This window comes from Metarhizium brunneum, chromosome 1 (genome assembly GCF_013426205.1).
Source record: "Metarhizium brunneum chromosome 1, complete sequence".
Lineage (NCBI taxonomy): Eukaryota > Fungi > Ascomycota > Sordariomycetes > Hypocreales > Clavicipitaceae > Metarhizium > Metarhizium brunneum.
The window spans coordinates 412948-429154 of record NC_089422.1 but is presented as its reverse complement, the minus strand read 5'-3'; the positions used below and the strand labels follow the sequence as shown (position 1 = coordinate 429154).

The 16207-nt window shown below is 49.5% G+C and overlaps 4 protein-coding genes across 4 annotated transcripts; 2 read left to right on the top strand and 2 right to left on the bottom strand.

The window, feature by feature from the left end:
- Positions 1 to 130: 130 nt before the first annotated feature.
- On the bottom strand, positions 131 to 3476 carry G6M90_00g001400 (uncharacterized protein; the record flags this gene model as incomplete). The annotated part of the gene is made up of 5 exons (XM_014687446.1): positions 131 to 784; positions 830 to 2031; positions 2180 to 2301; positions 2664 to 3175; positions 3234 to 3476. 5 exons carry the CDS (start codon positions 3474 to 3476, stop codon positions 131 to 133), a joined length of 2733 nt encoding a protein of 910 aa, XP_014542932.1.
- Positions 3477 to 4262: 786 nt separating this feature from the next.
- On the top strand, positions 4263 to 7479 carry G6M90_00g001390 (uncharacterized protein; the record flags this gene model as incomplete). Its single annotated transcript, XM_014687447.1, has 2 exons — positions 4263 to 5266; positions 5319 to 7479. The coding sequence occupies 2 exons, from the start codon at positions 4263 to 4265 to the stop codon at positions 7477 to 7479; spliced, it is 3165 nt and encodes a 1054-aa protein (XP_014542933.1).
- Positions 7480 to 9826: 2347 nt separating this feature from the next.
- mask_0 (Ankyrin repeat and KH domain-containing protein mask) lies at positions 9827 to 13494 on the top strand (the record flags this gene model as incomplete). The annotated part of the gene is made up of 3 exons (XM_066129506.1): positions 9827 to 10052; positions 10477 to 10674; positions 10742 to 13494. 3 exons carry the CDS (start codon positions 9827 to 9829, stop codon positions 13492 to 13494), a joined length of 3177 nt encoding a protein of 1058 aa, XP_065985940.1.
- An 862-nt stretch (positions 13495 to 14356) lies between these two features.
- On the bottom strand, positions 14357 to 15478 carry G6M90_00g001370 (uncharacterized protein; the record flags this gene model as incomplete). The annotated part of the gene is made up of 2 exons (XM_014687449.1): positions 14357 to 14538; positions 14599 to 15478. The coding sequence occupies 2 exons, from the start codon at positions 15476 to 15478 to the stop codon at positions 14357 to 14359; spliced, it is 1062 nt and encodes a 353-aa protein (XP_014542935.1).
- Between the last annotated feature and the right edge of the window lie 729 nt (positions 15479 to 16207).

Sequence of the window (16207 nt, the reverse complement as noted above, 5' to 3'; positions counted from 1 at the left end):
TATACAAAAAAAGAATTCGGGACTGTCAATTCCCCATAGCAGCCAAAGTCTCGTAGTCAAGTTTGTAACAAGCTCGGCCAGTGACTAACATGCCGATAAAATAACCAAAATACCGCAATGACTGTTCCCTTCATGCTTCGTTATTCATCTTCTCAACCGCGCTGCAGACGGAAATAAAGACCTCCACGTCCTTCTTCTTCTCCCCCCAGAAGTGTATCGGGTTAATAAACTGTTGCCGGTAGCCAGTCGTCAAAGACATGGCATGTAGCATATTTTCCATCCCTCTTTTCGTGTAGAGCTTGGCACAGACCTCATGAAATCCCCGGAGTTTGAGGAGTGCCGGAAGTGCTTGGATGTACGAGAGCATCATAGCGACGACCCCAGCGGCGATCGCTGTGGCGATCGATGTGCCGGCGCCGAGATGCGCCGTGGGCAAAAATTCCTGTACTTCCTCAATGATGGAGGTCGGGATATCTGTGCCATAAGTACCGAGCTTTGCAGACCCTTTGCCTGTGTGGGCTGGATTCGAACGTAGGAAAGCTCCTGTGGCATCGGCGGCGTAGATGGGTATGACGTCTTGGTGGCTGGCGGGGAAATCGACTCTCCTCTCCCAAGAGTTTCCGGCGCTCGCGAGAAATAGTACGGAATCATTGCGATCCTTCTTGATTTTCTCAATAGCATCCGAAATGACGACGTGTTTTACCCCGGGCTTGTTGGGGAAGCCAAACGACATGGAAATGATGTCGACCTTCCAATCTGGGTCCAACCCCGCGAACTCGATGGCCTGGTTTATGGTCAGTACGTCCAAGACCAGTTACGCAGCACATACCTTGGCAATTTCATTTTCGTGGGTTTCCAGGTCTTCTGCATTCTCTGCCACGCGAACCACATAGACATCAATTATCGGCGCAACATGCATTAGTAGTCGTGCCATGAATGTTCCGTGGCCGAATGTGTCAATCTCAGTTTCCGAGCCTGCAGAGGTGAAGTCCTTCCAGCCCTTGAGCCTCATAATTCTTTGGGGGTTTTGAAAAAAGCGCAGGCCTTTGTGACACCCAGTATCCAGAATCGCGACGCGGATTGGTTTCGTCGTCTTGGCCAGCCGCCGACAGCGTGCTATATGCCCCGCTATTACTTGAAGATCTTCAAGAAATCCCTCGGTGTTGATTGAACTACCGGACATGAACGAGGGGTGGGCGTGTACTTCATTCCAAAAGGTTTGCAGTTCCTCATGTCCATTTTTCACAAGTGTTGATCGGCGGCGTATCTTGCTCCGAATGGGTACCAGTGGCACTTCTTCCGAGTCTTCGAACCCCGTCGTAGCTAACCAAAACAAGGGGGCAACAACCTTTTGGTACAGGGCGTCTCTTCGTTCGAGAAAGGCCGAAGCCTTGGCGTCCTTGTCGGCACCCTCCGAATCCCCTCGTCGTCCGGGGTTTTGTGGCTTTGGGTTCTCTTTGAAATTCGCAGAGTCAAAACAGTTTCTGACGGCTTCGACGAAATATTCCTTCCACCTGAAACCATCCCATTCAGCATCATTCAGCTCCTTCAACTTCATCTTGGCTTTGGCATGGGCCGTGTTTATGTGTGCAAGGAGGCTGAGTTTTGGGTTGTGCTCCAGTCTGAGTGCCTGGCCAAGCCCGATCTCCAAGAGAATAATGCCTAGATACAGTATTCTAGGATATCGATGAGTGAATTGGTCTTTATCGTAGCATTCTTCTGGCGATTTCCTGTATCTATGGCCGAAGGGAAACGAAACGAAGGCCCTCAGAGGAATCCCTTCCTCTGGTGAGAATTCCTTATTGAGTGGGATGAAGACGATGTCCTCGCTTGTCCACCTTGCATTCATTAGTTCTGAATTGTAAAACTGCCAGAAGGCTCGAGCGACGGTGTAAGAAAGCTTGATCTTGTGCTCGACTGTGAGTTCGCTCAAGCTTAATAGTTCAGAAAGCTTAACGCCACAGCCTGTTATGATATGCTGAAGTCCCCCGGGATCTGGCCGTTCATAGAGCTGACAATCTTCACCTACATCTAATTTGAAAAGTCAGTGCTTATTCGAGTCTAGCCAAAGAGTTCTCGCATTGAGATATGAGACCGAGATATCTTATTGAGTCGGAATGGATGACGAGAAGAGGGACTCCAACGTCATAAGGCTCCCAAAAATTGAGTATTCACGTACCGAGATACACTTTGGCATAGTTAGGATTCTCGAGACGCTTGCAAACATCACCGTACCCCACGAAAGACAATTTAGAAGAATCGAAGTCGAAGGGAAACCTCTTGCCATGTTTGGCATCTTTTCTGTGACCTATTAGCTGATTCTGACTACCTTGAGTACTAACGAGTCCGCTCGCTATAGTTTGTTACACCCTACGTCAAAAACAGGCACCTTGGGCAAGAAACTTTCTGCCGTCAAAGTAGTGACTAGGGACAAACTTGTGGCACCAGCAATTTTCTCATGTACGGAAGTCTCATTGAGCGAATATCTGCGCTAGATTTCGAGACGAGACATGCCATTTTGTAAGGCTTTTGGTCGCCAGACTGTTGGAGACGACAAGCCTTTTACCATCTCTCATGCATTTTGATGCATAACTACAATGATCTCGAATTACAGACGACCAGATGGTCATTCCGGAGAGGAGAGGAGGGAAGTAACAACTTACATGGGGACAGTGACGCCCATTTCCTGCCAGTACACCATTTCCGAGGTTGCGGTTATAATGTTGAAGAGCGCCCGCTTGTCTTCTGATCGAAATCCAGAATTGAGGCAGAGCCTAGTTGGATGCCAATCAGCTCCTGTGAAATCACTGAGAGCCGGCGCATTGTGGTATTGTTGCGCACACGTTGCAAGTCTCGTCATTCCGTGAAGAAGCAGCTTGTGGACGTCGTCGGGATACACATCCCGCCCAAAAGGACGGAGATGAAGATACGGCCCGGCATCATTGGCACTGCCGTCGATTTCTTGGGCATTTTTCGAGAGTTTGTCGGAAAGCTGGACGAAGCGTAACTGGTAAGGCTTCATAGTATCGGCCCGCTCCTTGCAGAACTTGGTGATTGATCTCTGCACTCCATCTCTGAACTCTTCTTTTTTGCATAGCTGAATGAGGGCATCGCGTAGCTCCTGGGGGCTTTCACTCGAATGCAAGCGACTCGCAGCAGTTGACAGTACGGGCCACTAGGGAGTTCACCACTTTAGCTCACTGCTCGATGCTCGGGCCAGCGCCCTAACCTACCTTGCAGATTTTCAAAAGATCCTGGAGAGCCTGGAGGCAAAAGGTTTGGATATCTGGGGGAAGCTGATAAAGCCCCTGTGTCAACAAATCCCCGCCGATATAGCGAAGTCGGGTGGCTATCTCGCCTGCGGAAGCACTCATGTTCGCAATGGCAATTGGGAAGAGAATATCCGACGCCTCTGCAGCCACCGAGGCCAGCATCTCCGAGGGAAAGACGCGTGTGCGATTTTTGGGATAGCTCATGGCGATATAAGTAGTTATCAGCATCAGCGAACATTAAAATCGAGGATTTCGGTATGTGGCGACAATCTGGGGCTGGCTGGCGGCGCCGTTTGTGCCCACCAGGCACCAACATGAAGAAGCACGAGGCATTAAGGTATCGGGAGAGCATTTAGGCTCCCAGCCGCTACACAAACGGGACGCCCTGTAAGCCAGTTCTACCCCGCTTTATAACTTGAAAAATTAGAAGTAGTAAATTATATTTTATATAAAAACATAAAATAATATATAAAAATATAAAATAATATATAAAAATATAAAATAATATATAAAAATATATAATAATATATAAAAATATATAATAATATATAAAAATATATAATAATATATAAAAATATATAATAATATATAAAAATATATAATAATATATAAAAATATATAATAATATATAAAAATATAAAAGCTTAAAGTAGCTTAGGCTTGCGGCTTAACCTCGGGCTTGTAATACCGGACCTTCTTTGTTGTTCTGTAACCATTGTTGACCCAATGCCTTTGTTGTAATCTCAGCCGTGTGACACTGGCTAAAAGATGACGCCTTCAATAAGAGCTGGCCAGCAGACGCAAATTGTATTTTTTTCTGTCCTTCCTTCATCATACAGCTTGTCGTCCCGCTGCGCAACAGTTCTCGTCGCATCGAACCGCCATCGCAAAGTCCTCTGCTATCCTTCCGTCGGTGACCTTGAGCAGGTCGAGCAAAGTCAAGAAGGAGGTTTCGGATAACCTACCACTTCACGCTCGAGGCTAGCAGTCATGGCATCCTCCGTACAAGACTCTCTTACCGAGGCTTCGACAGCCGAGGTCACGAGGTCCTGCCTTCAAAAATTGCAACAATGCATTCATCAGCAAGAGGGCAAGGAGAAGACACATCTTCAAACCAGACTTGCGGATTTGAGGCTTTGGTCTGACAGCGTTGGGGCCACAGCTCGGGAGAAGGCTTCTCTAGATGCAAGGTTCAAGCACCGGCCCGACGACATCTATTTCATCCAAAGCCTCCTCCACATGCTAGAGGGCTTTCTACGGGAATGCCTCATCGCGGCAGACAACGATGCCCATTTACGAAATGTAATCACCAACATTGACTCGACGATAGATAGCCTGGCCTTTATAGGCGTACAAATTCGGCGGAGTGGCCGCAACTCTCGGCTTCGAAAGGTAGATGGTTCCTTTGAGCGAAACCGGGACAATTACCAAAAGCTCCGAGCACATCTCGCCTGCGTTGTTGCGTCGAAACCAACCGAAGGCGGCAGGCCCGCAGACGAGGGGAAGGAGATACACAGCATGGATTACTTTGCAGAACTGGAGCTCCCGCCAATCCAGCATCGCCTCGTCGAGGCAAACTTGCGACGGCGACACAGATTTACCGAAGCGCAGCGACACTCCCAGGGGCTGCTAGACTACTCCACGAAATCTTCTCGTCCCGTGGGATCACAGGAAGTCTTCGCCTTGGCCAGGACGCATCCCAACCAGAAAGTCAAGCCCATGACCCAAATTCGCCAGATACAAGCGCGCGCGGCCGGTGCGGCAAATGAAGCACCCACAGTAAATGCAACGTCAGCTTCAGGCCTCGATTCCAAATGGGGAGGATTTCGAAATAGTCGTCGGCCGGGATCGACAGTGACACGCATCACGGCCATCACAGCTTCAGCGACGTATCCCAAGGCACGCGACTCGTTGGACCCGGACCAGAGACTGGTCAAATGCCCCTGCTGCTGCCAGGCCATCCCAACCACAGAGCTGGAGGACAGCCAATGGAGGTAAGAAATTGACGTCAATCGCACTGTCTGGTCAGGAAGCTAACGAGGCCAGAAAACACTTGGCGAATGACCTGTGCCCGTACACGTGCATCCTTGAGAATTGCCCAACGCCGTACCATCTCTTCGTAACGCAGCAGGAGTGGAACGACCACGTCATGAGTGACCACCCGCCGCAATGGCAATGTCCTTGTTGCGGAGGCGACCCTCCCATATTCAAGTCCATATCCGGAATCACGGCTCATCTGATGTCTGCGCATCTGGACGCTGCACCTGACAGTCTCGAGGCCTTGTTGCAAGAAGCAGAACTAAACGTAATGGGAATAACGAAATGCCCCTTGTGTGATTCTGAAGGTCCTCAGGATTCTCCAGACCTGGTTGAACATGTTTTGCAGCACATCCATGACTTCTCGCTCCGTTCCCTGCCTTGGCCTGCCGACCCGACCATCAGTCTTGACAAACCAGTTGGAACATTCGACATGGCGCACGCAGTCCGCCATGGCAAGGACAGTGAGGGCGACGTATATATCTTTGACGTCGCCGGATGGGCTGAGACTCAAGCTCCAAGCTTCGACACGGACCGCGGGATCAAACTCGTCTACGATCCTGAAGGCAACCCGCTCTGTTTGGACATCGTTGGGCCGCCAGACGAGACGACATTAATGGGCGAACAATCACTACAACTCTGTGAAATCGACCGGAACCCGCCAAAGGCTGACGCAGGGGAGTCAGCGCTGATCGTCAAATCTCATAAAGATTATTTCTCTCACAATGACTACTTCGTAGACGAACCCAGCGATGGCCGGTTCCCCTCTCAAACATCATGCTCATCGGATATACCATCAAATGATGAGTCCCGGATAGGTCCCAGCTACTTCCACATGCTCGAGGCGGACATGAGAGACAGCAATGATGGCCAGCCTATGCCATCAAGTCCCATTGGACACGAGTCCCAGTCCTCCCTTCCCGTCAGCAATAGTGTTCGGGATGTAGAAGACGCCGAATCAATTTCAAGCGCCCCGGCTTGGCATGAGTGGGCTCCCATCCTCAGAGACTCGCTCTCCCCCGGGTATTTCAAAACTTTCTTCGTTGAAGAGAGAGTGCTGGGGTGGGATTGGAACAGTATTGTTCGATTGGTCCGCCACGAGATCGATGGTGCCTACTTAGGTTCCTTTGCCTGCAGGCAGGTGCCAGTTGGAGACGATTACGGATGGTTAGAGAAGTTCCTAATCGAGGTCAAACTCCTAACCAAACTCTCTCACTCCAACCTTGTCTTGTATCGCCACGCATGGTTGGAGGATTCCAACTTTGATCCGATTAATTCCGACTTTGATCCGATTAATTTGAACTTTCATCCGATTAATCCTTCATCCGTGACTTGTGTATTCATCCTCCAGCAATACTGCAATGTCGGCGACTTGAAGCAGTATGTAATGAGTGGACTCTCCACAGAGATGATGAAGGAGCAGTTCATGGCTCAATTAGGCCAGCCCGCCGAACGCGTGCTGTTCGAATATCAGCGTTCAACCCTGGCGCCCCCGCGCAGACTCCCGCCCGACGAAATTTGCTCCCTATTCAAGGATATCGCGTCTGGTCTGGCGTATCTGCACAGCTTGAATTACATCCACCGCGACTTGAATTCTAGTCACTGTCTTCTAAACCGTGAAGGGGGGAAACTCACTTGCCTGATTACCAACTTTGGCAAAGTCCAACGAAAGAGCGCCATTGAAGACCTAACTGGGGCTCCGCGCACCATCTCCTATTACGCCCCTGAGCTTCTAACACAGGATGCTAGCAGTCAATTTGGTAACCCGACCACGAGTTCAAATATATTCTCCCTGGGCTTGGTTCTTTACTTTTTGTGTTTCAATCGCCTGCCTTACAGGAATACCGAGTACGTGGGGAATGGTATATTCAAAGAAAGGAACGAGCTCCGCGCCGAAATTATACGCTGGAAGGGCTTCCAGGACGAGAACAGGGAGCGGCCGGACTTGCCAGAAAAACTCTATCAACTCCTCAAGCGGACGCTAGCTGTTGATCCCGCGGAGCGACCTACCGCGGCAGAAGTACTCAGTACCATGGGCCCAGAGTCTAGTAGCCGGCGGAAGGAATCGAAGAAAGGCAACACCATGTTGTACACCCCATCCTCGCCAGCCGATGTCGATGAGGGATCCGATAAATTTCCCAACAACGATCGGCCTGGCGCCGCGTTCTAGGGGAAGGATATCGCTGGTCAGACGCCACTGTCGGAGGCCGCCGCGAACGAAGACGATGTCGTTGTCAAGCTACTCTGATCGAGATATCGATAACTGCGGATAATACTCTTGCTTCCCTTTGGAAAACGGTAACATCATAACCTCATACAAGAATTCTCCTTCCCTCAACGTGGATGGCTAAATTTGTTGAGTCAAACAGGCGATAATTGACGGTCGTGCCTCATGAATCATGATATTTGCTTTTTCTAGGGTTCAAACTTAGGACTTAGATGAGGATCATCACAGGGGTCTTCAGGGGTTCTAACAGGTTATAAGAAGACCAATTTCCCGGGTTTTCAGGGCTTTCATCTTAGACCTTTATGAATTTCGAATATCGCTACTTTGCTCAATCGATCTGCCAAAACCCACTGTGTAAATTGCTGTTGATAATCTCAACAAAATTTCGGTCTAGGTGTGACAAGGGCTCAAAGGGGCTTGGAGTCGATAGCTCCATTCATCTAATAACAGTCTTTGGTATTCAAGGCGCTTGGTTTTCTCAAGTCTTGAATGGACCAAAGAGCTCTATAAATACAAGTTGATTGTAATAGGGGTAATACATGGCGACGAATGAGACCAAGCTACCCGGTAGTAGGTAGCGTATTCGATATACTGTCGTAATATTACCGGGTGGGTTCTATCTTGATAATTTACTGCCACGGTTCGATTCGTTCACGAATCTGCAAGGGACTTTATTTTTATGGAAAATGAGTTTAATGAAATTTTCTCAAGCCACGGGAAAACCTTCCACGGCAAGGGTTGCGAGAGGCTAAAGCAGTACTGTCTTTCGTACATGAAAAGCAACAGCTATATCGATCTGACCATTCGCGGCTTACTCCCGGAAGCAGTATCCCGGCAAGTGGCAGGCATCTACCAATTGGTAGATAAATCGTTTCTATTTTTAGAGTACGCGGCACGTAATATCCTTACCACGCTGATGTAGCCGAAGGGGCGGAGGCGAGCAAAGGAGCCTCTTGAAACTGTTCGGAAAATTACGACAATTCACACAGCAGAATGAAGTTCGCCGCCATACTCTTTGAACTTGAATTGAGAAATGCCAAGTCGATTGAGAAATACCAAGTTCAAGCCCGGTCGTTAGCCGCACGGCGTGTGAAGCTCGAATTTTCCGCTACCCCATCCATCTCGCGAGGCGCTGCCATTCGTACGCATATTATACGAGTTGGGTGTAGTTGGCGCGGCTTGGATTCGAATACTGGCTCACAAGAGCCTCAGGTGAATATAATTCCTACCTGTTCCGAGAAACCCAACCATCACGGGCTCGGGTAAGCGAAAGATGATGGTGGGCTAGTCGCTAAAGGGTGTCTGGTAGGGTCGAGTAAATGGTATGACAGACAATGCGGGGGATGTTGGGATGCATACGGCTTCCAATACGGAGTAGATGTACGGAATACTCATGTTGGGTATTGAGGCTGCTCAGATAAGGTCGTGGGATGAGAGAGGGCCGAGACCAGGATACTTTGTCAACCGCAACGCAACATAAATGACAAGTCTTATGCTTGCATGTCCAAACCCCGCAAGCCATACGTTGTAGTGCAGTCAATGTCTCGGTCAAATATGTCGGGTGCTTCTGCGCGTGCGGATCCCTTCGAGCATCATACAAGGCTGCAACGGCAACCCGTGAGGATCCGGCAACAAAGACAAGTGGTACTTTACTGCTCAGTGCCCAGTATGAGAAGCCGTGTCTTCTTTCAACGAGATATGTGGGGATTTACTTGCCAGCAATTTGAGACTGCATTCTGTGGCAGTCTTTCTCCTGACTCGATCAAATACATCGGCCATCCGGGTCAGGTTCGGCAGGCATGTTCAGGTTACTTGACGCCACGATTCTACTTTGCGGGCCACACAACGGCTGTCGATATTTGACACTTTGTATGGGCCGATTGGCCAAGACGTAATGTGATGGAGTAGCCATCAAACGCCATCAGAGCAGGCCCCCCCAGCCTTGTGTAGTGGCAGAACCCAATTTTTGCCTGATCTTGTCTAACTTGACGTTATATTTCCGCCCTTGCTCTGGCATCTCCACAGACTGAAAGTTCCCTAGTAGCCACAGAGCCTTTTGCATTTTACCGACATATCCTCTACGACAATAGCAACGCGCCCCGCAAGTCGCGACGAATTTCGAGTTGCTATACTATGCGCATTGCTCTGTGAATACAATGCAGTCAGCCTTCTGTTTGACAGCTTCTATGACTTGGCGAGTGACCTCTACGGGCGGGCTCCCGGCGATCAAAATACGTACTTTACCGGACGAATAGGCCCGGTCGATGCTGTCATTGTTCGTCTTTCGGAGATGGGCAAAGTCATCGCCGCCAGCACCGCAGCGAGTCTTCGGTCGAGCTTTCCAAACCTTGAGCTTGCTGTTGTCCTGACGGGCATCTGCGGCGGAGTGCCCCATGCGGAGGCAAATGGAATTGTGCTTGGAGACGTGATACTCGCCAGGAGAGTAGTCCAGTACGATCTCGGACGTGAGTATCACGATGGATTTGTGGCAAAAACTACCGTGGATGAGGGTCTTGGTAGGCCGACCAAGACGATACGAAGCTTCCTCTACAATTCAATCGCAAGTTCTTATTACAAATATCGAGGAACGCACAGTAGCCCATCTCCGAAAGCTACAAAACAAGCCTGTTCCGAAGTCATGCTCAGCCACATACCAGTATCCTGGCATTGAGGAAGATAAATTATTTGGGCCAACCCATTTACACAAACACCAGTCTGGTTGCGAGGGCTGCCAGCATCCAGACAAGTCTTGCGACAAGGCACGCAACCAGACTTGTAAAGATCTTCAGTGTCATCTTCATGGTCAACTAGTGCAGCGGGCTCGCCTCGACATCCATGGGAAAGAACATGGCTCGGCGCCTATGAATCCCAGTGTATTCTTTGGTTGCATTGGCTCGGGTGATAAAGTGATAAAATCCGGCCAACTCCGAGACATTATAGCCGAGAAACACAACCTTGTCGCTTTTGAGATGGAAGGAGCCGGCGTGTGGGACGAGATCCCTTGTATCATAGTCAAGAGTGTTTGTGACTATGCAGACAGTCACAAGAATAAGCAGTGGCAGAACTACGCGGCTGCAACGGCTGCAGCTGCTACCAAAGCCCTGCTCGAGCGCTACCCAAGAACGGACAGAACAAGATGTATGTAATTTGTCAATCGAACCATGTTTCCCCAGTGCAAAGATGAAACTAAGAGCAGTACCGAAAGTTGCCCTTGTTGAGCGAGGCGATGCCCAGCTCCTCACGGGCGACAATCAAGTCAACGCCTGTCGAGACGCATTATCCCTCAGAGAGCCAGTCGTTGATCTGGAAACCCTCAAAAGCAGGAAAGGCCAGAGGACTAAAGGCACCTGCAAATGGGTCAAGGACAATGAAAAATACCAATCCTGGCTTGGTGGCGACTCGCAATTTCTTTGGATTTCCGGTGGCCCTGGCAAGGGGAAAACAATGCTCTCCATCTTTCTAACAGAGGAGCTTGAGAAGCATACCCAAAAATCAAAAGACACGGAACTTTTGTTCTACTTTTGCGACCATCAGGACGAAAACCGCAACAGTGCCGTGGCTGTTCTTAGGTCCCTCGTGTGCCAACTGCTCTCCAAGCGCCCACATTTGATGAAGAGCATCTCGAAATACTTTGAAAGTAGTCAGAAAACACAGACGACGGTATCTTCTGCGCAAGCTCTCTGGGTTGTATTTCAAACGCTCCTACAGGCCAACCTCGGCACGGTTCTCTGCGTCATTGACGGGCTGGACGAATGTGACGGTGAGAGCACAGGCATGCTAGTTGGCAAATTTTGCGACTTTTTTCCGCCAGACAAGTCCAACAAGATGCTCAAGTTGGCAATTGTTAGCCGAAAGCTCAAGGGGCTAGAGGCTTTTTGTCAGGTGAATCTAGACCATGATGACGAGGGACATGTCAGCGACGACATTACGAATTTTATATCCGCCAAAGTCGAGGAACTTGACAAGGTGGAAGACTTTGGTTGCATTCGCGAGCAAGTCGAAACCACTCTTCGACATGGAGCCAACGGCACTTTTCTCTGGGTCAGCCTCGTGATAATGGAGCTGTTGAAGAAGACGACATGTACCGAAATCTTGGATTCGCTGGAGGAGTTTCCACCCGGGCTGGACGCAATGTATGGCCGGATGTTACAGAAGATGAAAAATAGCCTAGGGCTGGTGGCCTCCAAAATCTTGCGTTGGGTTGTCATGGCCACTCGGCCTCTGACATTGTCAGAATTAGCAAAGGCTGTCCAAGTCGGACCCTTGGCGAGCCTGAGCGCCGAAAAGGTCATGAGCGACTACATCACTTTGTGTGAGCCGATGCTCAGGGTGCTCAAGGTGGGCGAAGACAAGGAGATCGTCGACCTTGTCCACCAGTCAGCCAGGGACTACTTACTAAGACCGATGATGTCAGGCAATTACGAAGCACCCGAGGAGTTTCTCATCAACACTGGTGAAGCTCATTTTGAACTGCTAGAAGTGTGTCTGGATTGCATTGAGGGCAGCGATCTGCGTAATGGGCCCGTGTCTGACGCATTGGACCTGCAGAAGTCGCCTCTCTTGGACTACGCATTGGAATGGTGGCCAGAACATGCAAGACATTCTTCTGCATACGGGGAGAAGCACTTGGACCTTTCACGACCCATGTTCCGCAAGCAATCTAACTTGCGGACATATTGGTGGGTGTCATATTGGTGGACACTTGAAACACCTATGCCCATAGACTTCATGCCTTCAGGCCGACTTCCTAACCTACCGTTATTACACTTGGCTTCCTGTTTCGGGATCGAGTGGCTGGCTCGAAAAATCTTGTCGGGCCGCCGCTTTTCGATACTCTCAAGGGTCCTAAAAAAGGAAGAGGATGATTTGGGCAACACTCCGCTTCTCTATGCCATCGATCGGGGGCACGAGCCATTGGTTCAGCTGCTCCTTGAGAAGGGCTCCAAGGTCAATGTGAAGTCTAGCAATAGCCAGAAACCGCTAATTCGTGCGGTGGACTGTGGAAACGGTACGATTCTGAAACTGCTACTCGCCAAGAAGGGTAATGTGGATGAGAAGGACGAGGAGAGCAGAACGGCGCTACTAAGAGCCGCCTTCTTTGGGTATGATACAAAAGCGAAACTGCTTATTGAACACGGCGCCGATGTGAATGCGGTGGACGAGCATGGCAACACAGCGCTAATATTTGCTGCCAACGGTGGTCATCACGTTATAGTAAAGCCGCTTATTGAACACGGCGCCAACGTGAATGCGGCGGACGAGGAGGGCTTGACAGCGCTAATTTGCGCTGCCAGCTATGGTCACGAGGTCACAGCAAAGCTGCTTGTCGAGAAAGGCGCCAATGTGAATGCGGCGAATAATAAGGGTAACACAGCGCTAATATACGCTGCTGATCGTGGTCATAACGTTATAGTAAAGCTGCTTATTGAGAAAGGCGCTAATATGAATACGGCGAATAATAAGGGTCACACAGCGCTAATATACGCTGCTATAAACGGTCACGAGGTCATAACAACGCTGCTTATTGAGAAAGGCGCCAATATAAATGCGAGCAATAAGTATGGCGGCACAGCGCTAATATACGCTGCTAATTATGGTCATAACGTTATAGCAAAGCTGCTTATTGAGAAAGGCGCTAATATGAATACGGCGAATAATAAGGGTAACACAGCGCTAATATGCGCTGCTCGAGATGGTCAAGACACGTTTGTGGAGTTGCTCCTCAAGAATGGAGCTTGTATTAATGCCAAGAATGACTACGGCAGGACAGCCCTGATGCACGCTGTCGCTAACGGGCACGATACGACCGTCAAGCTGCTGCTCGCTAACGGCGCTGATGTAAATGTACAGGATCAGGTCTCGAGGGATTTGGCATTACACCTAGCCGCTGAGTATGGGCATGAGAACATCGTGGAATTGCTGAAGGCGAGTTTATCGCAATATACTAGTATAAGTTAGCAATTCTAGTACAAAGGGGATTTCTCGTCCTTCATATTAGCAACTCATATTGGAATGTGTCTGCTATTATAAGAGTAGAAAAATAGCATATCAATAATAGCTTTACCATCTCCTCTTCAATACTTACAGAATACTGGAGGTGCTATTCTTTCCGCTGAACCAGGCCTCGATTTTGCTCAAGACGAGGCGTTTACGTTGCGGTGATGCCGACGAGGCCTACTTGCTGTAACTACTTGTAGGCATATATATTTATGTTACAATACCTAAGAGACCGTCGGTTCGCTTACATAAAAAAGAGAAGGACTACTTTGTACTCTGGGGGTAATGAATTACGAAACTCGTGTGCGGAGCCTTATTCACGAAGAGCAATTGTTTATTCTGAAATATTCCTTGTATAGTAGTTAAAAGTAAAGGTATGTACTGCGTTGGCTTGGTTGGTATTTCAATCTTTTCGCCAATGGTTTGTATATGCTGTGATGAAACAACTGTTTAATGCCGAGTAAGCTATATGTGGTGCTAAAGGGGTTGAGGAACCGTCTGGAGGACTTCAATAAAACATTGACGCCATAAGACTTGGCGTTAACTAATTTGATGATGGAAGTCATTCGCACTCTTTCGGACTCTCTGCCAGAATAATTTATATTTGTCAAGAGTCGAAACCCTTTGCCAGCTACATGATAAAACTACCACAGCTAGCAGGCCTTTGAACCTGTAACCCAGCAATTACGTCCAAGTCTACTACTCATTCAATTAAAAAAGAGTAGCCTCGTCCAATAAAAGCCTTTATTCACGAGACTAAAAGGTTCCAAAGGCGGGCACACTCCCAACTCAAGCCATCTACATAACAAGATAGGAACCGTTTCTACCACACCACGCCTCTCTTGCCCTTTGGACCCTTATTGACAGCATCCCTAATCTGTCTCAATGCCGTGCCGCATTGACCAATGGTGACAAGCCCCGATGCCAGAGCTAGCTGAATATTAGGCGGGATCTGCACCTGTCCCCATTGAATCCGCGACAACGCAGCAGCCTCCAGCGTCGTAGCTACACGAGCGTATTAGCATCAACCTTCACACCGTGACAAAGAATGCAAAATATACGTACGCTGTCCGTGCCGAAGAAGCGGGAAATCACGCCCAGGCTCAGCATCAATATCCCAGTCCAGCAACTCGCGCAACTCCTGTCGTCGCTGCGCATCAGGCACGACCCGGCTACTCGTCACCAGCGCCATCAGGTCCCTCGCCATCTCCATGCGCGTCATGCCCTCAGGGGCATCGAATACCCGGTGCGGTATTCCCCTGACACTACCGTAATTCCCCCACGCCGCATCGTAATCATCATTGTTCATCCATGACAGCTCCATTGTAGCCACCACCGGCGGAACAACGGGGTCCCTCTCGGTCAACGTCTCAAACAAGTTTCTCACATCGGCATTAGTTCCGTCCAACTCGGTAAAGTTGATGATTTGCGACCAAGGCAGGCCCCCAAGCGCACGGGACATGGACATGGGGTTGCCGAGAACATCTTGCCACTCCCCAAGCCACACGTTGGGTCCTGTTGCGATGCGGAATATCCAGACGCGCTCTGCTTGAGCCGGCTGCCGGCGCTGATCGAGCATCATCCAGGCCTGGCGCCGCGCGGCTGCCTCGTCGGGCACAAGGCTCATGAGGACGAGGGACAAGTCTTCAAAGTCAATCGAGTCCTCGCTGTCGTCGGGTCTGATGTTGCGAAGGCGCTGCCACTCGGCTGCTGTTTCGGCATCGGGCGCAGGCAGCGAACCTTCGCTGATGCCGCCCTGACTCCGGAAGTAGCCGGGCGTTCCGAGGGCCTTGGGCCCTTCGGGGATGACTAGGAATACCTCGCCGTGGTCTGCCATGGAGACTGGGAATGTAGGCAGTGGTCGGGGCGTGGTGGTTGGGGTTGCCTCCACGGCTGTGTGCCATAGCCAGCAGGTGAGAAGCCAGGCGGCCTTGGGCAGCATCATGGCGACGTATGGAGCCTCAGAAGGGGGGGAATAAAATATATCTTGGGCAGGTGGTCAATCTGTAGAAGACGGGGGGTGGCTGGGCATCAGGCAGTTGAGCGGATTCGTGACACTGGCGGTGTCTGACAAGTAGTGCAATGAAGAGTCTTGAACTGGATATTTATATTTGTGGCCGAGACGTATTTTTGCGCTTTGCTGCAAGTCCAGTCGTTGGACGGCATATTTCGTGTCGTTGCATACACTCTTCCCATTTCGCCCCAATCTTAATGCGTCTTCATAGTTTTGTTCCCACTGATGGGTTGGCGTGATTTGGTCTCATGATGAGCCCAGACGGGCTAACTTGGTCGCTGTCGTCAAGGACTTAGGCGAGTATCATCCAAGGATTAGACGTATAGGTGGTGCTTTCATATTCGTATGTCTGCTGTTAATAAAATCCTCGGTATATCTCTCGAGCCATTGTCGCATTGTCGCAATGCAAAGTCTACATGGGGTAATTCTCACATGAGTCGAAAAACTTGACAAGACCCTGGTGCATTGGCATTATTATATATAGCTTATTTAACTATTGTATCCCTTTGAGTGCGCTAAGGTGCCGATTTTGTAGCGAGCAAGGATGTGAGCCAATTACAAATCTTAAATCAGAAGGTATATTAGCTTACATGTTATTAGTATAATAATATAAGTACCTATAGTTCATAATATATATAAGGCTATATTAAATTCCTAGTA